This window comes from Abramis brama (genome assembly GCF_963993115.1).
Source record: "Abramis brama genome assembly, chromosome: 1".
Taxonomy (NCBI): domain Eukaryota; kingdom Metazoa; phylum Chordata; class Actinopteri; order Cypriniformes; family Leuciscidae; genus Abramis; species Abramis brama.
The window spans coordinates 18,913,528-18,937,565 of NC_139963.1; the positions used below are offsets into that span (position 1 = coordinate 18,913,528).

The 24,038-nt window shown below is 36.3% G+C and overlaps 1 protein-coding gene across 1 annotated transcript; it reads left to right on the forward strand.

Moving 5' to 3' along the window:
- The first annotated feature begins 1,893 nt into the window (after nucleotides 1-1,893).
- Nucleotides 1,894-20,228, forward strand: hs3st3b1a (heparan sulfate (glucosamine) 3-O-sulfotransferase 3B1a). The gene is made up of 2 exons (XM_084116456.1): nucleotides 1,894-2,954; nucleotides 17,570-20,228. The coding sequence occupies exons 1-2, from the start codon at nucleotides 2,479-2,481 to the stop codon at nucleotides 18,186-18,188; spliced, it is 1,095 nt and encodes a 364-aa protein (XP_083972582.1). The 5' UTR covers nucleotides 1,894-2,478; the 3' UTR covers nucleotides 18,189-20,228.
- Nucleotides 20,229-24,038: the final 3,810 nt, after the last annotated feature.

Genomic DNA, 24,038 nt, shown 5'->3' on the forward strand with positions numbered 1-24,038 from the left:
CATTCAGAACGTCATTCATTACCCTCCTCCTCATTCATTTTTGAAAGTTAGTCATTAACCCTTGTAGTATTCCTCAATCAATTCATTATACACAACAACAAAAAAAAAGTTTTTTTTATAAAAGAATGCCTGCTTTCCCATTTGTTTTTTCTAAAAATTGCATAGGGTCGCTAACGACCCGAGGTGTGTAAAAGTATATTTTTTTCTGCACAACAATAATTAAATCTTTGATGCCTGAATAAGTGCAATTCACCTTTATTCCACAGGGTGTCAGTGTCTGATACACAATGATGAAGTGTTGTTTCACTCATAGTCACTGCAGGCAGAAAACAAAAGAATAGGACGTATCATCAGCAAAACTTGAAATGGCTCAGTGATTTACTGCAGAGCAAGAACTGAACGCAATCAGATATTAGTGTCACTGTCACTTGATGGTGGATCTGGAGAAGAAGCTGTCAGCGTCGATCATAATATTGATTTTGAAGATGATGAAAATGATAGTTTTGAGAATATGTTTGAGATGGCGAATATGATCCAGATGCTGAATGTACAGGGAAGTGAGCTCTGATGAGGACAGTGATGATGGTACAAAACATATGCTCAAACTGAACCCTTCGCAGCTCCAAAAGGTAAACAAATATGCTTTATTTTATTATTCTGTAATTGTTACTCTATCAGGGGAGTTTTATATTATCGCGACGTGTTAGATATAGATCCAGGTCACTAAAGTACGGTGGCCGAGAGAGCTCAACGCGCTGCAACTGAAGAAAACACATGCAAATAGAAAAAACACCCGCAAATTAAGAAAACATCTTCATCAGTTTCACAACACATGTGTGCTCCAAATACTCACAACACAACCAAATACAGAAACGCACTGCAAAAGTTCACAACACAACCAAATACAGAAACGCGCTGCAAAAGTTCACAACACAAACAAATACAGAAACGCGCTGCAAATAGGACAGAACACAACGGAAATGTTTCCGGGGAACCCAATAAGTGTTTAATAAGTATTAAAATAAGTTAATACTTTTATTCTGCAAATACATCAAATTCATCAAAAGTGACAGCAAAGACATTTAAAAAGATTTATATTTCAAATAGATTTATATTTTCAAATGAATCCAGAAAAAAAAAAAAAAAAAAAAAAATATATATATATATACATATATATATATAGGCATATATATATATATATATATATATATATATATATATATATATATATATATATATATATATATATATTATTTTTTTTATTTTTTTTTCTGGATTCATTTGAAAAAATACATCTATTTGAGGTGAAAAGGTGAAATATTTATTGAAATATATATATTTATTGATTAATGATGCTGAAAACTCAGATTTGCATCACGAAAAAAAAATAAAAAAAAATAAAAAAAAATAATATATATATATATATATATATATATATATATATATATATATAGGCCTATATATATATATATATATATAGGCATATATATATATATATATATATATATATATATATATATATATATATATATATTATTATTTTTATTTTTCTTTTTTCTTTTTTCTGGATTCATTTGAAAAAATAAATCTATTTGAGGTGAAAAGGTGAAATATTTATTGAAATATATATATTTATTGATTAATGATGCTGAAAACTCAGATTTGCATCACAGCAATGAATTACATTTTACAATTTAATCAAATAGAAAACAGTTCTTTTAAATTGTAATAATATTTCACAATATTACTGTTTTACTGTATTTTTGACCAAGTAAATTCAGCCTTGGTGAGCAGAAGTGACTTCTTTCAGAAATCTTACCGACCCCAAATCACAATCACAGCAAGATTATTAGGGTAAGTTATCACATGTTTTCATTTCTTTATTTGGTTTATAAGCCTAAAATGATCTGTTTAAGTAGCAGGTGTTATTGTGACAACTTGCCCCTGTAGTGTGACAGTTTGCTCCACTATTGGTCCTTCCCTGAGCATTACTGGTGGAAATATTCAATAGCTTTTTAAAACATGTTCATACAATGACATTTTTTTTTCTTCAAAAATAGCCTGAATCTACTTCAAGATGACAAAACAAAGACACTATACTCGATCAATTAAAAGATAAAGAAAAACGACTTAAGGGCTTGGGCATGTGCTCTGATTGGTCAATCCCGCTGTCATTCACACGCCCCTCTCCTTTAAATAAAGCGCATGGCCCGCAGTTCAGTTCACTCAGATGACATGAACCAGTGGGAGGCGATGGAGTGATTCGAGCGAACAACACGCGCTCGTGCCAGTGTAACAGCTGTGTGTGTTCCTACATCTCCACTCCAGACCAAATGAATTCAACATCTTCCGACGACTCATGCTCTTATTTGAACTCTCCCGCGGAGATGCCTGCATGTTACAGGGACTTATGCGGAGGAACAAGTAACTTTGCCAATATGCCCTATTGGACATTGACATTCCACACAGGAGAGTCCTATGGAATATAGTCTGCACTGTCACTCTACTCAGCCGGTGAAAAACAAACTTTTCGTGTTCTGCATCATGCTGTCACTGTGGGTGTACATGATGTACTGCTGCGTGGGCTACTGCTCCACCTCACCGACCTTCATGATGGAAGAAAGGAGACTCCGACCTCTCCAGAAAAAAGACCAGGAGATGTTCCTCAAAAGTCAGTCCAGGGACCTACTGAACAACGAGAGTGATGCTGACAGCAGAGGAGATGGCTGGGAGGAAAATAAGGGCGATGTTGGTTATGACGAGGACTCGGGAGTGACAGGTGCCCTGAACGGGTCCGAGACCAAAAAGTTGCCCCAAGCGATTATAATAGGGGTGAAGAAGGGCGGGACGCGCGCGCTGCTCGAGTTCCTGCGTCTTCATCCTGATGTCCGCGCGGTGGGAGCAGAGCCGCACTTCTTTGATCGAAACTACGAGAAAGGTCTCGAGTGGTACAGGTGCGTTTAACACGTTGTTATTCATGTTTTTACATCGCTCAGGATAATAGCGGATTAAGACCGGGGAATTATGTGTCGCATATTCATCCGTGTACTGACACAAAATCCGTTAGTATAGAGAGTGTGGGAACTATGGAAGACTTCAGGAGCTCTGCACTGTTAAACGCTTGCGATTAAAGGAAACCATATATATATATATATATATATATATATATATATATATATATATATATATATATATATATATATATATATATATATATATATATATGTTTCAACAGCGTTTCAAACAATTCTGAAGTTAGATTACAAGTTAAAAATGAAAAATATAATTTTACTAATAAATAATATTTTACTAATTTTACTGGTTTCCAGGCCTGGAATTACAATTTTACAATTCCCTAATGATTGTTTCGGGTTTTAAATAACTAATGCTGTGTTAAAAAATTTTTTTTTTAAAAAATGCTGCGTTTTTTGTGTTTTGCCTGACTATAACAGAAGCTTTTTGGTTGCACTTTATTTAAAGGTGTCTGTGTTACAGTGTAATGATGCATTTAAGTACTGAGTATAATATTAATGAACTAGTTAGTTACTATAGGGTTAGGGTTAAGGTTTGGTTTAGGGTTAGTTGCATAATTGTGCATAATTTGTAGTTGTTACTAACTACATGCAACGTGCAACAAGGACAACAAGTGTTACCAACTTTTTTTTGTTAATGTTTTGGGTCCCAGTTTATTATGTTTTTAACTACTTTGTACTTCTAACATTCAAATAAATAATTTGATACAATGCACTATTGTGTACATACATGTTTTTAAATTGTACTTACATGTAATACCTGCATGATGTATTTAATTTCTGTAATTCCATCTATAATTACACTGTTGACCCTTCCCTTACACCTTAACCCACTCTTAAACCTACCCATACCACCAAACCCGTCCCTTACTTTACCCGTATCTCAATAGCAGCACAGTGTTTTGAAATACATCAAGGCAATAAGCACACTGTACCTAACTCTTAATATTTTTTACATAAAGTACATAGTAGTTGAAGGCACCTTACCATGTTTTGAATAAAGGATTTAGACAGTTGTTATTACATTTTTCATATTACAAACAGAACCAATGTCGATGGGCATGATTTAGGCTACATTAAAGGAAACCTAAAGAGAGAAAAATGAACTTGTTGAGTGCGAAGATGTATATTTAGTCACCCTGTTGGACATGTGGGAATGAATTCTTTCCAACACAGTGTAGTTTTGTAATGGTGAACTAGATACAATGCTGGAATGACTCAAGGCAAACATAGACTAAATAAACATTATGCTCTGTGCTTGTGTAACACCCCTTCATAGTCAGGTGCATTTGCACAACATTATCAATCCGTGCAGGTTTGACCCTCCTCACCCTTGATTCCTAGTATTTTTATTTTTTTTACCAGACAGCCGTATTGTGAAAACAGATGACACCGTTTTCCCCTTGTGTGATTTTACATTAAGTTTGACATTCTGAGTTGTATAAAATTGACACATAGTCACTAGAGAGTTGGTTTGGCCAGTTATCGCTCTTAAAGGGATAGTTCACCCCAAAATGACAATTTTGTCATCCCTTGCTCGCCCTCCAGTGAGGTTTGGTTGTTCCAAACCTGTATGAGTTTCTTTCTTCTGTTGAACACAAAAGAAGAGTTTTTAAAGAATTTTGGTAACCAGACAGTTGACAGTAGCCATTGACTTCCATAGTAGGAAAAAAAAAAAACTATGGAAGTCAATGGCTACCGTCATCTGGTAACCAACATTCTTTCTTTCTTCTGTGTATAACAGAAGAATGAAGCTCATAAGAATATTGGGTGAACTATCCCTTTACAAATAAATGTTTCAAAACGGGGTTTTCATGGTGATGCCATAGAAGAACCCTTTTTGGTTCCCTATTGAACCATTTTTTTCTTAGTGTGAAGAACATTTGAATAATCTAAAGAACAATTTTACTCTATAAAGAACCTTTTGTGTAATGGAAAGCTTACATGGAAGTTAAAAGTTCTTAATGGAACCATCAATGCCAACAATTATTTTTAATAGTGATACTATACAGAATTTTGACTATCACCAATAAATCTGTCCATTTTGCTAATTATTTTGGCCCAGAATCACCTTAGACCGTCTGATTGACAGTGGCCAAAAATTAAACTGACAAAATGAAATGCCTGAAAGCCTAGCAAAGGAAAATGCACCCCAAAGCTTTATTGTTCACGCCGCTACAGACCTTCTGTGGAGGAATCTGAAGACCCAGTTCCTTCAGTATTGATGCACAGTGGGAATACAAGGAAGAAGCAAAGAGCAGGATGAGCCCCTTTATCCAGGGAGCCCAGTAGACTAATTGTGAAGAAGAAGCATGGAGAGAGAAGCATGCAGCCAGGTGGCCAAGTCTCCAGTGGAGGTATTGAGCTCTGCTGCACTGTTAGTCCAACACAGAAGAGGCGTCCATGTGCTCCCTGCAGGAGGCGTTCAGAAGGGTGACTGAGCACAGCGGGGCTTTATAACTGTACATGCAGCGGGACGTTTCATACGAGGCTTTTGAAGAAACAGAAGGGCTGATTAATTCAATAAACAGGCCATGCATTTGTGGATATTTATGATTTTTTCCTAATTTTGAAATATTTTACCCCTTAATCTGATTTTCTTTCTCAGCAAACCCTTACAATAGCAACCATGTAAAGCCTGACATAAAATAATAGTCAGAAAATATAGTTTAGACAAACTTTAGACAAAATATATTAAATAAATAAAAAAGTCTGCATGTGTGTTTTTGTTGAGTATCATATTTGATACTTCAAATTTTACACTGCAAAAACAATTATATGATCAATAAATTATGACAACATATGTTTTATATTGCTTTAAAACTAAGTTAGGCAATTTTCTACTTTTTTAAGTTATACAAGAATCAACAAATTTAAGTTCAATGTAATTTAGGTTGAAATTACTTTAACATCCATGTTGATTGTACTTAAACATTTTAAGGCAGCAACTTTTTTTTTTTCTTTTTTTTTTTACAGTGTAGTATATAGTGAGAATATGGAGCTCATGCTCGAGAAGGAAACACCTCAGTTTTATTCAGAGGACAAAACTGAGCAAAGATATTAAATTTGGTGCAGATGCTGATATTTATATGGCCAAAAAGTAAGGTGAAATTCTGATAGCTTGAAATGTAAATCAATTAGATCTTTATAACAATAGCAGATGCTTACATAAAATGCATATCAGCGGTCACTCTATATCTCCCAATAATATTTCTTAGTAAGATGATATAAATGCTTAATTTTGTGATCAAATCTCTGTAGTTTTAATTGTGGTGGCAAAAAATATAATGCAATGCAATAAGATTGAGCGATGAACAAATAAACGTTCCTCAAAAACATGATGCATCATATTTGATACTCACATTTTAACATAATTTTTTTTTATAAATGACTTGCTTCAGTCCAGTGAATGTTCATCTTGAAATATTACTAACAATATAAAAGTTATTCCTATGTTAATAAAAGTTAATTAAGATTTCACAACAAAAAGGCACGTGTATCACAACCTGAAGATGGACATTTTTACTTGCTAAAAAAAGTCCAAATATCTTTCAGACGACCGAAGGCATATAGAAGATTGTGTACAAAAGTTTTGATCATATTGATCCTTTAGACGCCATAGAAATTTGTGTATCAAATATAATACTGAAGACTTTATAGGGTTAATGGGTTAAATTACCATATTAATATAGCATCGTTTTTGGTACTTTAAAGAATATTAGGGTATTACCATGGTAATTTAAATGTATTATAATGGTAATAATAACATGTTGGTCCAGATTATTTCATGTGTCAGTACTCAACTGTCCCTTTGAGAGTACAGATTCAGAAAAGGACATGGTGAAAAGTTCTCAGGCGCAATCATATTACTTTTTGACTCCGAAGCAATGATAGAGTCACAAGGAGTGGCTTGTTTGTGGATGGCAGATGCTGGCAGTAAATTGAAAGTGAGTCTATTGAGTGAGATGCTGAATGTTTCAAAAGAGGATCTGCTGAACCCCTGAGGTTCTGCATTAACCCCAGTGAGAAAGAGCAGGCAATTAGAGTGAATTGTGTTGTTTCTTTCTACACTTTGTATGCAAATGTGCTCAGAGGGTGAAAGTGCTTTTTGAGAAACACAGCAGGATCTCCCTAAAAAAAAAAAAAAGCCCTGAGAGGAGCAGAATGAGAGTATTCTTAAAACATGCACGTAACTTTTCCTCAGTCTTGAAAGATGTTGCTGTTGTGTTTACTGATAAAATTGCTGCTAGCCTTTGTGTGGGATGGTAAGGCACGACTGGATTGAAGAGAATGATGGATTTCTTCTGTGTGAAAAAAGCCAGTTGCTTAATAATTTATAAACCCTTGGCTCTTCTCTTCACTGGCACTTTAAGGGAATGTAGAGCTCTGTTCAACAGCCTAGTGAGCTGCCTTCCTGTATGTTGCCTAAATAAACAACTGAAATGGAACCTCATAAGTGGGTCTGAAGTTGCTAAGGCTTATACTCTAATTAATATACAAATACACATCTTTAGCCAATGAGTGCAGAATTCAAGTCAACATGAAACGGAAGTTGCAGTAGTCTTTTCTTGATTTTGGCCATCAGGAATTGATGGGATGGCTGGATGGTTGTGGTTTGCTATTGGTCAATCTCATATGAATGACAGGTAGTCGCGCCGTCGCGCCATTAAGTGAGAGAATAGAAGAGATGTCGCTGCAAGAGGAGGGGAAGATATTTTGATTAAAGATTACAAGGGCACATGAATAAAAAACAAAAAAAAACAATGATACGTGTAACCCCTTCGGTACTCGCACCGCAACGAGCAGGACCCAGTGTTTCCGGCATGGGAGGCGGGTGCGCTAACAAGGACGCTAAACCTCAGTTGCTAGTGCATCTCTTGAGGCCTGGGGAGTCAGGTTTACCTGCACAGCCCTTACTAGACGGCATCCGTTACACTCACCCCCCTAAACCTCACTCCCATCCGGATCACGGCACTAATGTAACCCCTCCGGTTCTACTTGCACTGCTCCGAGCCGGCGTTTCTGATGTGGGAGGCAAGCATGCTAACAAGGATGCTAAAGACCGCAGCCTCTAGCGTCAGTCGCTAGCGCGCCTCTTCAGGCCAGGTTTACCTGCACAGCTCTTTACTAGCTGTCCTCCGTTACACACACACCCCTAAACCTCACTCCCATCCGGGTCACAGCACCAATGTAACCCCTCTGGTTCTGCTCGCACTGCTCTGAGCTGGAGGTTCTGATACGGGAGGCAATACGCTAACAATGCTTTGTCAATTTTGATTTCATGGTGAAAAGCTATTCATTCACCCTGATACCTGCAACATCTGCTTCCCCAACTACATAAAAACAGAAAGGAAAGTCAACATCTCAGTTAAAAGTAGAGGCCGTTTTTTCATTAACATTTTTTGTTATTCTGGTCGAAACTCTCTTCACATTCTGATAGCAATCAATCATAGAAGTGGTTTAAATATATATATTTTTTTTACATATATCATCTGTGGAAGTCTCAGTGTTTCCATCCATACGATGTCCTAACTGCCTGTCAACATATACCTCCGTGCCTGCTCTCGCAGACATCACACGTCATCAGCACATTTCATGCTATTTAGAGTTGTAAACAGTCACTGCGCGTGGAATTGGGGGGGAATGCAAAACCCATGAGTCTCACAGATTTCCAGAGTAGAAGTAAAATTATTTTATTTTCCCTATTTTTGTCTTTTATCTGCATACAAATATATATGCTGAAATACTGTTTTATCCACAGACAGAAATACTCGAAAGTCTGAGTTTGTGAGAGAGCACAAATGATAGGACGTCATACTTTAGTCATGAAAGGACCCACAGTCCCCCAGCTTTAGCTTTGATGCGGGTCTGGAACGTGTCCCACAGAAACTCTGTCAGATTATTTGAAGTAGCTGCATACCACCACCTCTCGTACACCCCCCCCCCCCCCCCCCCTTTTTTTCCTTTTTTCCTTTTTTTTTCTTTTTTTTTGACAAAGTGATGTTCCCAGAAGAATACCTTCCCAGGTTAAATCTCTGCTCTCTTAAAATGACCTGTGTTAAGTGCTCATTTTGCTTGAGAACAGGTGGGTAGGATATATTTTTAAGGGAATCGGTTTGCATGCTTTTTTTAAGTAAGTCTAACTAATTAGATTTTACAGTGCAGTGTCACATGATCATTCTAATACATCAATCATTATAATACTCTGCAATTGACAACATGTTTTTTTATCACTGCTTTAACTCATCAAAATAAGTTCACCAGTTTTCAATTTAAAAAAAAAAAAAGTTATACAAGATTCCAGTTTTTAAAGTCAGTTTAATGTAATTTAAGTTGAAATGACTTAAACATCCAAGTTGACTGTACTTACAAATTCAAGTCAGTAACTTTTTGTTTTGCTCAAGAAACATTTATTATTATTATTATTATTATCAATGTTGAAAACTGCTCAATATTTTTGTGGAAACCTTGATCAATTTAAGGATTCTTTTGATAAATAGAAAGTTTAAAAGAACATGATTTATTTGAAATATAAATCTTTTATAACACTATAAACTTTACTGTCACTTCTAATCAATTTCATACATCCTTGCTGAATAATAATAATAATAATAAAAAGTACTAACTCCAAACTTTTGAATGGTAGTGTATATTCTCCCAGCTATATCCCTATTATGAAGCTCAAAGAATGTATCATCTTGAAAGAATCACATTCTATTAGGTGTCATTTTAAAAGATCTTAAAAGAAGTTGATTTACATACAGACTACATCATAAACATTATAATCTAACATAAACGTGCTATCAAGGCTGTGATATAAAAATATAAGAAATTCCACTGAACAGTTGCATAAGCAGAAAGCAACTCATTAAACAGTGCAGTTCCCTGCTGCAAAGTGCTATTCTATGACGACCATCTTCTCAGCATCTCAAACTATCCTGAGGGAACTTCAAACAGCACAGAGACTTTAAAAGGCATAAACACCAGCCTTTGAACGCGCTACCTGATAACAGATAATGTAAACATAGGTTTACAGAGAGCTCTTCAAAAACATGCTCCAGAGAAGACACAACTCACTTCTCTCTAGACAAAACAAGTTAATAACCGCCAATTAACACAACAGGCTCTCTAATTTAACCCTGTGGTGCTGCAGAGCTTTATTTCTCTGCCTGTCCAAGAGTGCAGTTTAATCTTGAACTATGGCCTAGTAAAGACTTTATTATGCCGGCCTGTGAGCAGAAGTCTTTTTTTTCTCTTGACAGTTCCTGGCTTCAGGGTTGGCTTGCTAAAATCTATATGTTTACTCATTTATTAGTAGAGCTTGCTTAAAGGTACAATATGTAAGAATTTTCTATCAAAATACCCAAAAACCACTTGCACAGTGTATATATTTCTTTCAGTTGTGTACTTCCATTATCCTAAATGTTTCTAAGAATTTGTAAATTGAGAGAAATTCACAATTTTAAAAAATGTCCATCCCTGTTCACTTGTCTCCTGTCAATGACGTAATATCTGCGTTATCCCTGGTTTCCGCTTGTACTGCCATAGTAACCATGGCGACAGACGTGGACAACTGCATAGTGCGTAACGTCTAGCGGCACGCTGTTGTTGTTCCGTTCAAACATTATGGATCATGGCAAGCAGACTTTGGGACAAAAGGAGAACTAAAACGAGGATCAATATCAGCGTGGCGTTTTCGAGAAACGTCGAGAGCTCCACGTCCGCGACTAACTTCGACTTGCCGCCACTCTTGCATGTGCTTTATTAGACAGGTGAGCAAATGTACATAAAACAAATCAATGTTATATAGTTCAACATGATGAAATGTTAGAATATGTTCAGTATGTTATTCTAATGCTGATCTAGCTTACTGCTTACTAGTCTTATATAGCAAACAAACTAACACATAGAATAACATTATAACTTTCAACACACTCAAATGCAGTTTAGTATGATAGTGTAATGTTAGACCAAATGAAACAGCTCTGCTTTACCTGACAAGTTTAATTTGTCAAAAAAACCTGTGTGAGAAGTAATTCAGCACTTGCGGGTAGTTCGGTAGAATGAAATGTCCTTATTACTTTATATCCGCGGGACTTGCGTGTGGCGCTGATATCTGTCTCTCATTAGCAGTCGTGATCTGCTTCATACCACAGTCATGTCAAAAAACATGAATGTTTTCACTCATCCATAAACATTATTTGATCCATCAGCTTGACAGCAAGTCCCATGATTCTGCTTATCACTGCGTCATCAACCCACGCCTTTGTTATTGTAAGAGGTTAGCGACCCCTAGCGGCCAAAAATTACATATTGTAGCTTTAAGCAAACATTATTACTTTTGCTTAGTGTTGTTGTGAGTTTTTCAAAACCTCTCTGTGCTAAGGATGTGAATGGTAGCCCAAATCTTGTGGTTTGTTAAGGAGAGATGTGCTATTACTTTTTTCACACAAGTATTCATTAAAAATAACCAGCACTTGCAAACCAGTAGTTTACTGAGAGTATACATTAATGTGTACATTCATAAACTAAAAAGTGGACTAGAAGTATTTAACTAGTAAACTAAAAGTATATTTATGAATTCACTTGTAGAATAGTTGCAATACTGAAGAAAAACTGTTGTGTACTCAAAGTTTACTGTTGTTACACTTGAAATACACTAAAAAGTATACTTTTATAAAATAAAGAGTGGGCCAATTTAGTCCTAAGAAAAAGTATGCTATACTAGTACATTGATATTAGTATACTTTATACTTACTATACTTTTACTTTATACTAATTAGAGCTGCACAGTAAATCAACAAAAGATCGTGATCTCGATTCAAACACCCACGCGATCTCATTCCTAAATGCAACGATTCGCCTGTGTCCATTTAAACCTTTGACAAAATCACACCGAAACATTCAGATCTGATCCAGAGAGAGCGGTTGTCATGAACACTTAGAAACAGCTTTACAAACAGTATTTTTAACCACACAGTATTCTGTGTTACCAATATTCATATTGTCACAGAAATACTGGGATACAAGTTTATACTGTAGTTCGGATAAAAACACTGATGCCCAAAATAGAGCAAATCATCTTTAGAAAGTAACATGGCGCTTCAAATAACAAATACATGGATTACATCTTTACAGCAGTAGGTGGCGACAAGTGACTGACTGTTAAAAAGATGTATTTGTCATTGAATCCAGAGCCGTCGCATAGACTGTGCGAACTGTCCAACCGCACAGGGCCTCGCGCCACTAGGGGCCTCGCAATCCTGCTGTTTTTTTTTGGAAAAATGTTTTTTTGTCCCCACCACTTTTTAAAACATCTCGTGGCACGAATGTAACAATTCTACAAATAAATAAAACATCTCCAGTTAACTGGCAGAGCATTCATTTCGTTCGTTTTTTAAATAAGAGACGATCCAGCGCTAAAATGTGTTTTTTAAATCAAGTGATCAAAGTGCTCGTTGCCGCTGCGATCAGTGGCGCGGATACAGTGTTTTCTCGTGTGGCTCGCGCACATGCCGCACTGTCTTCACTCGGATGCGCGCTTCAATCCGTTGCGGATACTCTGTTTGTTCTGGTGAAATCACAAAACATAATGCACACAAATGTGTCCCTGCTTGATATACAACCACTGATGAACATAATCGGTTTTGATGAGAAAAAAAAAAAACTATACGAGAAAAAAAACTATACGAGTGCGGATTAGAACCCATAACCTCTTACACGCTTGGCGAAAGTTCTACCACTGGACCATTAAGGTATACGTTGGTTAAGTAGGCGGATCTATCATATGTATTCACACAAAAATTCTCGAGATGACTTGATGTAAAACCACTCGTTGCACAGTTGATTTTTTTCCCTCTGAAATAAATAGCAAAATCTCATAGCTGAGACTATGTGCATGATTATGCTGTATTATTCTACTTGGTAAAAACGTATTGCAGCGAGATTATGCGTGCAATAGAACTAGAACAGCTACATCAGTGTGACTGTTATTCATGCGCAATTGAGCATACACATCAATGAGCAGGGCCTCGCATTTCAAGTTCGCACAGGGCCCCACCTGCGACGGCACTGATTGAATCATTCATCCAAGAGATTCGTTCAAAAATGCTGATTCATCCAGTGATTCTCAATTTATCCAGAATCGTGCAGCTCTTGTATCCTTGCTACGTAAAGTATACTTGGAAAATATACTTGAACATTACTAGTACTTACTTACCAAAATTAATTGATTAATACAGTGATTGATTAACATACCTTCTTTTTCACAAGGCTATAGCACAACATACATAATGTAAAATCTAGCTTCACTCTGCACCCATTTATTCCTTTTCTTTTTTACTAATCATGCACATTTTTGCTTGTTGAACCGAAGCAAACTTTAGGTAACTCTTTATTGCGATGCTCCCCAACAGACAACAAGTAATTTTGCAACTACATGTCAACTTCTCATTAGAGTATTAGTAGACTGTCTGTTTAATATCTGCTTTATTGTGATGGTCCTCAACATACACTCTACTGACTAAAAGTAACTTTGCAACTACATGTCAACTTATTCTAGTCCGAACCCTACCAGTCTACTAACAGTCTACTAATACTCTAATGAGAGTTAGTAGACATGTAGGTGCAACATTACTTATGGTCAACAGAATGTGTTAAAGGGATCATCAAAATAAAGTGAAACTTAACTTTATCCTTATGTCTAATAATGAGTTTTGTCTGTAAGACAGCATGCTGGATTAAGATGTTTGGAAAGCCAATGCTTCTGGGCTGCGCAATCTGTTAAGAAAAACAAATTGCAAAAGCACTTATGTTTCTGGATTCCACGTTTGTGTCTGTCTGCTTGTATGAATAATGCATGCGGCTCTGATTCGAGTCTTGTTTGCTTGGGGACCAGGTGGAAAGTTTGATCAGTTGTGGTTTGTATCCCTGTGGGCCACTGCAAAAGACTCTGCTTGTGTATCTAAGGGACTGTGAACGTAATTGCAGAGATACTGAGCCATCCCATCCCCCCCCCCCCCCCCCCCCACCCCCATCAATATGTGGCTATGTCTCATTAGGTTTGTTTTTTTCACATCCCTTATTAATGATGAGAGTCCAAAGAGAAATAGTAAGGTTTCTAAGATTACATAAGATGCATTGCATGAGTTTTTTTGGGGGGTGGGGGGGAGGGGTTAATGAGCTCGGCCCACTGCAATCCCCCAGACAGGATTAGCCCTTCATCCCCCGACTCCTCAAAGCACTGAGGAACCAATGCGTCTTTCTTCTCCTCTTACAGTATAAACCCTTTCCACACCTCCACACTTCATGCCAGTAATTGCTTAGATATTATCTTTTGAACTTTGTCTTGAAGGAGAGGTTAAGACAACAGTCTTTGCCTAGTAATGCGTCTATATATAAATACCTCATTAACAGGCGTAATCGTTACAGCAACATTTCTTTCCCTACTTTCAGCTCCACGGCAAATTCTGTTTTCAAACATCTGTCACTGTCAAAACTCTTGTCACTGGCAAACTATAAATGGCTTTGGATAAAATGACTGTTGATAAAACCAAATAGTTGATAGGCTTGTCCAAACTGTATAAAAATAAATATTGTTTATATTACATCATATTATATTTTATGAACATACCCATTTTCTTATCCATAGAATTAAACTGGACTTTTTTGCTGCTCTGCCTTTAAGACTTTAAAACACCCTCATTGCATTTGAAAGAGTTTACAGAGTTATATGGTAGGCCCTACATTATTTTAATTTATAAATTTTTTGTCTTAACTTTGCTAATATTTTTTTTTTATATAGTAATTTATTCCTGTGATGGCAAAGCTGAATTTTCAGCATCATTACTCCAGTCTTCGGTGTCACATGATCCTTCAGAAATCATTCTAATATGATGATTTGATGCTCAGTAAACACTTATTATTATTATCAATGTTGAAAACAGTTGTGCAAACTGTAATCTTTTTTTTTTTCAGGATTCTTTGATGAATAGAAAATTTGAAAGATCAGCATTTATTTGAATTGAATTTAAATTGAAATCTGTAACATAAATGTCTTTACTATCCTTGCTGAATTAAAAAAAAAAAACTTTAAAGAAGTTATTTTGAAGTCTGCTAGTTACAATATTCACATAGTTTTCAACTCTTTATCTCAAAACTGTAAAACATATTTTCATGATTTATCACAACACTTTTTTTTGTCAAATCAACTTTATTAATTTATGTGGTTCAGATAACGTAATATTTTGAGTTTCTGTTGATTAAATCAATCTCCTTCATTGTATTAACTATAAAACAAATGTCAATAAATAAAAATTTCAAGGCAACCAGGTTACTTACCTTTTTAAGTTAAACCAACAATTATTTTTTACAGTGAAACAAATCAAGGGGAAATTGATTCCTCATGATATTACCCATTTAAAAAAAAAACAACACCTTGTGATAATCATATGTGATAGCACTGATATCTTGTCCTCGGTCAACCTTTCATGACCCCGCATTGACCTGAGTTTGTTTATTATCGTGCGTATGTCTGGTCTTGCATAAACCTCATTTGACCTAGTTCAGCCGCATTCTCCCCTTGCTAGCTACTAATTTGCCAATTACAGCTGCTGGCCTGATACTGCTGATTCAGGTATCATGGGAGTGAAATTAAATCTACATCCACAAGCGAAAACCTAGTGTGAAATAAAACACAGGGGGAAAGGGAGTAGGCTGCATCATTTATGCACATTTCCGAGCCTTCGTGTAATTTATTTAGTGATCTGTATTGAGAGTTGTGATGTCACAGAGGAGGATTATTTTAAGACTGTAAGAGGGATTAAGTGGAGTATAAGGAGATGGTTGTCTTTTCTTCTGTGTGCTCAATAAAACTTCATAATGCAGACTGATCCAGTCACTATTCAAGCACAGATTAACTCATGGTTGGTTGTCAATTTGAAAATGTGACTTTCTATATATTAGCCCAACAGCTTTTGGTCCAGTCTACTTTGCCGTCTTTGTAGTCTAATAATATGAAGTCCAATTTGCAACTTATTATGGCCATAAACTTCCCGCGTTGACAGAAGTGGCCATCAGACCCAGAGGGGTTCAAACTTGCTAACCAACGCAAAAATGATGACCCCCTTTTCTGAAATGCAGCTACAATGTTTCATGTACCCGGATGTGATGGGGGCGAAAAAGTGTGATATTAATTATAAAGACAAGATATATATATATATATATATATATATATATACTGTATATATATATATATATATATATATATATATATATATATATATATATATACTGTATATATATATATATATATATATATATATATATATATATATATATATATATATATATATATATATATATATATATAATTTTTTTTTTTTTTTTTTTTTTTTTTTTTAATTAAATTTAGTTTGATCTGTAAATCGCTTTTCACAATAAATATTTTTCCAAAGCAAAAAAAAAAGCCAGTCAGTCAGTTTGGAGCTTGTAGTATTGCCTTTCTAAAATGTACCTACATATTTTCATGTACCCATTTATAATATGTGATAAAAAAAGTGTATATTATAAAGTCAAGATGTTTGCAAAATTAAACAAATATTTAAAAAAATATTGCATTTTTAACAACTGTTAGAATGCTGTATGAAGACATTGAAGAGAAAACATTAATTTTAAGATATTTTATTATTTCAAATTAGATTCACTGTAAATTGCTTTTCACAATAAATATTATTCCAAAGCACCCTGTTAAAAAAAAAAAAAAAAAATCGCATTAAGCACATATAATACATATTTATTTTAGGGATAAACAGGTGTACTATATTGCATGATATTGCATTCGTTTGTTTCTAAAGGAAGTGTACAGACTTAAGATTTGGTGGCACAAATGGCCAAATTCTTTTCTTCCCCAAAAAGCACATTGGAGCCTGTATTCCAAACACTCTTGTTACAGTAGCTCAAATGATAGATTATAGATTCTGGGTTTAATTCCCGTTGATAACATGTATACCTTGTAAGGGTACATTTACACGACAACAATGTACTGAAATGGAAACATTTTTGAAAAGTTTTGCGGCAACGTTGTCAATACGATCCCCGTTCACACAGAGAACGACAATAAACGCTGTATTATTCATACCAGGCCAGTAGTTGGCGATGTTACTTTGCAAAGAAACACTACACGCCTATAGACTGAACACGCAATACTCATGATGTTACCGTTTTCACAAATTTGCGTTCTTGTAGTTTGCAAAGAGACGATAACGGTACACACTGTTGTCGTGTAAATGGACGGGCAAAACGCATAAAAAGTTCTGTTTTTAGTTGAAAACGCTGTCGTGTACTCCTCAGATGATCCTGAACTATCCATGGGTGTCTCTTCTGATGCTGAGACTGTCTTCTTTGAGCTTTGTGTCTTTAGCCGTACAATAGACAGAGATGTTTGTGTGTGCCATGACAGTCCTGCTGTTTTTCATATCGGTCGTGTCTGTCAGTATGAATCCTCCTTTGATACTCACCCCATGCCTCTCTGCTCCTAGGGAACTAATGCCCAAAACTCTGGAGGGTCAGCTGACTATGGAGAAGACACCGAGCTACTTTGTAACCAAGGAGGTTCCAGGCCGGATCCACGCCATGTCTAAGGACACTAAGCTGATAGTTGTGGTCAGAGACCCAGTAACCCGGGCGATCTCGGACTACACGCAGACCCGCTCAAAGAAACCTGACATCCCGTCTTTCGAGAGCTTGACTTTTAGAAACATCACAGGCAATGTAATAGACACCTCGTGGAGCGCGGTGCAGATCGGCATGTACGCCAGGCATCTGGAGCAGTGGCTGCAGTTTTTCCCCATGAGCCAGCTGTTGTTTGTGAGCGGGGAGCGTCTGATCAGCGACCCGGCCGGGGAGATGGCCCGCGTGCAGCACTTCTTGGGCCTGAGGAGGGAGGTCACGCACAAACACTTTCACTTTAACCCCGCCAAGGGCTTCCCGTGCCTCAAAAGACCCGAGAGCAACAGCAAACCACACTGCCTCGGCAAAACTAAAGGCCGCACGCACCCAAACATCCATCCAGATGTGATTCAAAGACTGCGAGACTTCTACAAGCCATTTAACAAAAAGTTCTACCACATGACCGGTCATGACTTTGGCTGGGACTGATTTTTTTTTTTTTTCTTTAAGAACACATTTTTGGAAAATAATGAATTGTAAAAAAAAAAAAAAAAAAAAAAAAGTACAGATCTATTTTATAATAATTTATTGAAAATAATATACTCACTTGGCTGCCTATCTGTTGTTGTACATACTGCAAGTTTCTACCTTTTACATTCCAGTCAAATCTGTAAGCTTGATATTTTGTCTTTTCGAATGGGAAGGATTGTTTGACGTAGGAATTTAACTCTTTCCCCGCCAGCGACCGCATTTTTTATCATTTTATATTTAAAATTAAAAAAATTCATTTTATCAATATATCAAAAGAAAGAACCCTCTGCTTTGAAAAAACCCAAACAATCTTTTATTCAAGCTTCATGCATTCTTTTTATCAACACTTGAAGTTTCATTAAAAAAAACAACAGCATTTTGAACAAAAAGCTGAGAATTTCATTCGCATCAGATTTAAAACGATGATCAAAACATAGATGGAGTAGATTGAGTTCATCAACACAACCAACGCTTCACAGTCCTATAACTCTTCATGGGTTTGACATTTCATTCGGTAACGTTATATTTTGATTCATATGCTATTTAATGTTTGATGATCCAGTTATTTAACATGTGCGTAAGCAATCTTCTATCACTTGTTTCTGCTTCTTCTTCCTGTGTTTTGGATCTGGAGATTCTGTACTATTTCAGTAGCCTGGCAAGCCAGACCTACATCAAGATGTTAGGTCTGGCAACTCACCATAGACACGGCTCAATCCGAGGGGCGGGATAAACGACTGTCTTTCAAATTCCCTCTGCACGCAATAGGACAGCGCTTCAACCAACCAGAGCGTTTTCCCAACAGCGGAGCTAACGTTAGTTGATAGATTCAACTTTTGCCATATTACGGCAAAACTACGAACACATCTTCCTTTTTTTAAGAATGACTTAAGTGCCGTTCTTTGCTCTTTTCTCAAAGAAAAACTTAACTCCAAGTCCTCTAGAGTCACGGCCAAAGCCGATTCGAGAGACTGTTCTCCAGCAGCAGCAGCCATTCTTTGTTTTCAAGTAGCAGGGAACCGTTGCAACTCTGTCGTCATTATGTTAAGCCCGCCCCGCCTACTCTATACACGATGTGATTGGCCTGACCCAATTTAGGTTTTTGCAGCTCGAAAGTCAATGGAGAGTTGCTAGACTACCCTGGCTGCAAAATACATTTTGGTGCCGCTAGGGTGCGTCTAGATTTCTAGGCTACTATTTCAGAGGAAAATGAAGAAATTCGTAATAGCGCCCCCTATAGTATAACAGTGAAAACATGGATAGCTGGAATGGTGAGGAAAGAGTTAAAAGAGGGAATATTTGACAAAGGAAAATAGCACAATGAAACTAATTACGGGTATATGATGAGTCATATTTTGGTAAACATAATGTTTTAATGTTTTTTCCAGCATGTCATCCTTCATTTTAAAGGGGTTAAAGGGTCGATATTGAGTCTCAGCTGTTCCAAAGCCACATCGTGTGGATCAATACGCATAAAACTATACGACATGTCAATTATGTCAGAAAAATGGTTCGGCACTGATGTTTAGGACACCAGCTGTTTGACATAATTTAAGAAAATGTAATTTTCTACATACACAGGAAGTCCTTGAAGACAGATATTTAACTGTATTACAACCGTGCTTGATACTCTGTTACAAAAAGCCCGTATTGATCATTTTCAGCAAGAGAAATGCAATGCAGTCAGACAGAAATGTCATGTTATGACTTCATGTTACTGTAAGTTTTTTTTATGAAACGTCATAAATGTCGTAAGTATGAATATGAAAGGGAGAAATTCGATTAAAACGTGAAAGTGAAATTTCCCCGGTCATAATTATTTTTCATACATCAATGGTTGAGTTTTATTCAACCCTTATTATGTATTTTCAAACTATGTTGTTTCTGATGAAATTTAGTTGAAAAATGAGTGTTCAGTTGTTTCCTTCCAACTTCATACAGGGGTACGAGACTCTGCGTATTTCTGTGCTGTGATGAAATAAATCTATTTTTCCCAGAGCGTTGCATGTCTTATTGTGTTTATTGATGTAACTATAATTTCTCACGGTTTCCACAAAAAGCAGCACAGCTGTTTTCAATATTGATAATAATCAGAAATGTTTCTTGAGCACCAAATCATCATATTAGAATTTCTAAAGGATCATGTGACACTGAACAAAAGAGTAATGATGCTGAAAATTCAGCTTTAAATCACAGGAATAAATTACATTTAACAATATATTAAAATAAAAAAAAAATATATATTTAAAATTGTAATAATATTTCACAATATTTCTGTTTTTTGATCAAATAAATGTACCTTTGGAGAGCATGAGAGTCTTCTCTAAAAAACATTTAAAAATTCTGGTAGTGTATATCCAGGCATAAAAACATAGGCTATACCTGATCATTTTGAATAAGTATGATCAGGCAGACATCTCAGAAAACACTCCACACACTGTTACATAAAATTTCCAAATGAATTTTTACATCTCACTCGTGTCAGATTTCTGCTCTGTTTTTCTCAGCTGTCAAACAACAGCAGCTTAGCACATATCAGCCTGCGGGTATCTGTGCAAACAGCAATCCCCCAGCTGGGAAAAAGCATTTACAGTTGGTTTCGACCTTCTCCCTGTGTAATTGCTGAGAGCGTGCCTCTTCGCGAGCTTTGCCTGGTATCCCGCTATTGCCAGGGGCTGCTTCCATGTCCTTGCTAACAGCCAGACGAGGGCCATTTGTAAGCCGTTAAAGATTGCCTGATAATAGATGGAGGTAATCACTCGCTGCTTGTTGATCACATCAAAATGCTGGGACTAAAGAGGACAGGCATTTGCCAGTGTAAATTGTGATGTGATGTGTTCCCAGCAAGCAATTTTGCGTTTAAAATATGTCTAATAGCCGTCCAAACAAAGCCCAGACGTCTAGAACGTCAAAATTTGGGCTGTCAGTGAACATTTAATAGACGTCTAGCCAAAGCATAGACTAGTCATCAATTAGATAACAAAGAAATGAAATGAGTGAAGAAATGAAACCAAAATGTAAACACTGTTTACTTAGCTTACATGAGGGAATATCTCGCAAGTTATTTTGGCAAAACCAACATGTAACCAAATTCAAGGTTATTTTGGCTAGAAGTGGGTTACTCATAGCCGGACTATATCCGGTCTATAGTTAACGTAGACGATGAAATGACGGCTATTGCTTGCTGGGTTTTGTCAGACTTGTCAACCCAGCTAACTGATATAACTAAGGGGTTGTTTAAACAACACAGTTTTCAACTAAAAATGGGAAACTTGTTGTTTACTTGGCTGTTCATTTACACGACAACTGCGTTTTTGGGGGCCTGAAAACGCAAACTTTTGAAAACTGTTTTCAAAGTGCAAGTTTTTTTTGAAACAATATTCTCGTCTCCGTGTAAACTACAAAAGCGAGAATTTGTGAAAACGGTGACGTTTACAAAGTGTAGTGTTTCTTTACAAAGTGACATCGCCAACTACTGGCCTGGCATGAATAATGCAGCGGTTTTAGTTGTTTTCAAGGATCCCTGCAACGAGCATCGTACTGACAAAATTGTCATTCTAACATTCCTATTAAGTTATGAAAATTTAATTTCTGAATGTTCTCAGAACATTCAAAACTTTAAAAGTTTTAAAAACGTTTTTTTTTTTTTTTTTTCTTGGCTATGTGAACGTTAGAGAAACATTAAGGGAATGTTTTCTCTATTTTATCATTTTGGGATTACATTAGTATTATGGGAACATACATTTTGAATGTTCTCTGAACCATCTGAAAAAAGTAGTAAGTAGTAACGTTTAAAAAACAGTAGACTAATGTCCAACTAAAATGTTTTTTAAAAAAAAAAGTTCCATGAATGGTGTATAAACAACATTTATGTGCTAATGTTTTGAGAACATTATTAAAGACCAGATAACTTTAAACGAACATTCTACTAACGTTACATGAAGAACGTTTATATATAATTTTGAGAAAACCCGAACATTAGCTAAAGTACTGAGAACGCGCCACTGAAGGACAAGCTAAAATTTCTTTCATTTTACAGTTGTGTTAAATAGTTAATTTCATGTATGTGCAGTAAATGTAAAGCGCTTGAACAGGGAATTATTTGAGTGCTTGTGAGGCTCCAATTTCTCATCGATCACCAAGGTAACAGTGCTAATAATGTGCAAGTTAACAGCAGGTGCTGTGTCAGGAGCCCAAGGGAAAGGTCTCCACCCTCCAAATGGTCTCCTGTGAACTAATAGCAAGTGCTAAAGGCTATGTTGTGTCCCGAAGCTCCAGAAAACAGGTTGAAAAATACTGGAGAAATTGGTGGCGATATTGTGGCTGGTCTCATTATCTTGCTGTTTAAATAGTGCAGATTGAAGAAATCCAAACACATCCAAATCACTGTCAAAATGTGTAGTTGTTAACTAAACAACACAAACCATAAAGTATTCTGACATTCAAATGAGTCTTTTCTGTCAATAGTCATGCAGTATTTTTTTTTTTTTTTTTACCAAATGACAAACAAAGAACATGCTGTGCAATGAAATATGAATATATTTGCAAATAAATTAATCAAAGTTTTTGAAGAAGATCTGTTAAATAATTTAGGCTGTAATATACTACCATTCAAATGTTTATTTAAAAACAGTAAAAACAGTCTTATTGCAGAGACAACCATCAATGACAGTTGCTTGAGTGGTGCAGGATCCCCCAAAATATGCCATCTTTGCTTAAAGGCGCTCAGTTCTATGGCCTTTTATCTTTACCTGAGCTGGTCCCACAGGAAATTCCTGACATTGTTGAGGGACAGAAGTCCACTTCAGAGCCTTCCAAAAACAAACGGAACACTGGTGAACACTTTTTGAATTTGAAGATCAAGGTAAATTGTACTTAATTTCAGCCCGTTCTCATCCCAAGTCGTCATATACTGACGCTTTCAAAATTTCTTCAATATCTGACGCACAAAGCACCCTTTAGCGTCCATATGAGACGCATAACCCTACCACAGACCTAAACCTACCCATAACCGAAGCGTCTCATATGGACGCTAAAGGGTGCTTTGTGCATCGGATATTGAAGAATGTCTGAAAGTGACGATTTGGGGATGAGAATGCGTTGTTAATTTGTCTTCTGGGAAACATGTCAGTATCTTCTGTTGCTTCCGAAGGGCAGTACTAAATGAGAAAAAAAAAAACCCTGATATTTAAACAAAAACAAAACTTTGGACATCTTCATCCTGTTCAAAAGTGTCAAGATCAGCTGTGTGATTGTTTCCAAATTTCATTGGAATGGATCATTCTTGGAAACGATGAGTCCGTTCAGTTAAACTTTTTTTAATTTAGTTTGACTGCCATCATATATGGCCTAAATGTCCTCACTGTAAAACCCAATTATAAACTTTTAAAACAAATTAAAACTTGACAGTTTAAGCCTTGGTGACATGATATTCTTCACAGAGGTTAAATCCTTTTTGTTTTAGTAGTCTTTAAACTGTTCAAGCCCTTGTATGCTGGGCAAAGCACTTGACTTTTTCTTAATACCAGCTATGGCAGAGTTGCAGGCTTTAGGCTTTGGCAAATAAGATTACTGAATTTTACATATGGTTCTCAACATGGGCCCTAATCCGAGTTTGAGAGTGGGCTGGATTTCCCTGCTATAAAAATGTCTTCATTGCAGACTGCATAAGCTTTATACAGTATTGCTCAACCATCAAGAGATTTGCTTTATTCACACTTAATCCAGATATGCAGCAGCACTTGTTAATAGATATACCTTTGAAAAGTGCTACGATAAGGAGAAAAGAGATCATCTTTCAGGGGGATA

Excerpts from the sequence above, each read along its gene's own strand:
- hs3st3b1a (XM_084116456.1), top strand. The coding sequence starts at position 2,479 with ATGGAATATAGTCTGCACTGTCACTCTACTCAGCCGGTGAAAAACAAA. Across the intron at positions 2,955-17,569 it reads AAAGGTCTCGAGTGGTACAG|GGAACTAATGCCCAAAACTC; the intron begins GTGCGTTTAACA and ends CTCTGCTCCTAG.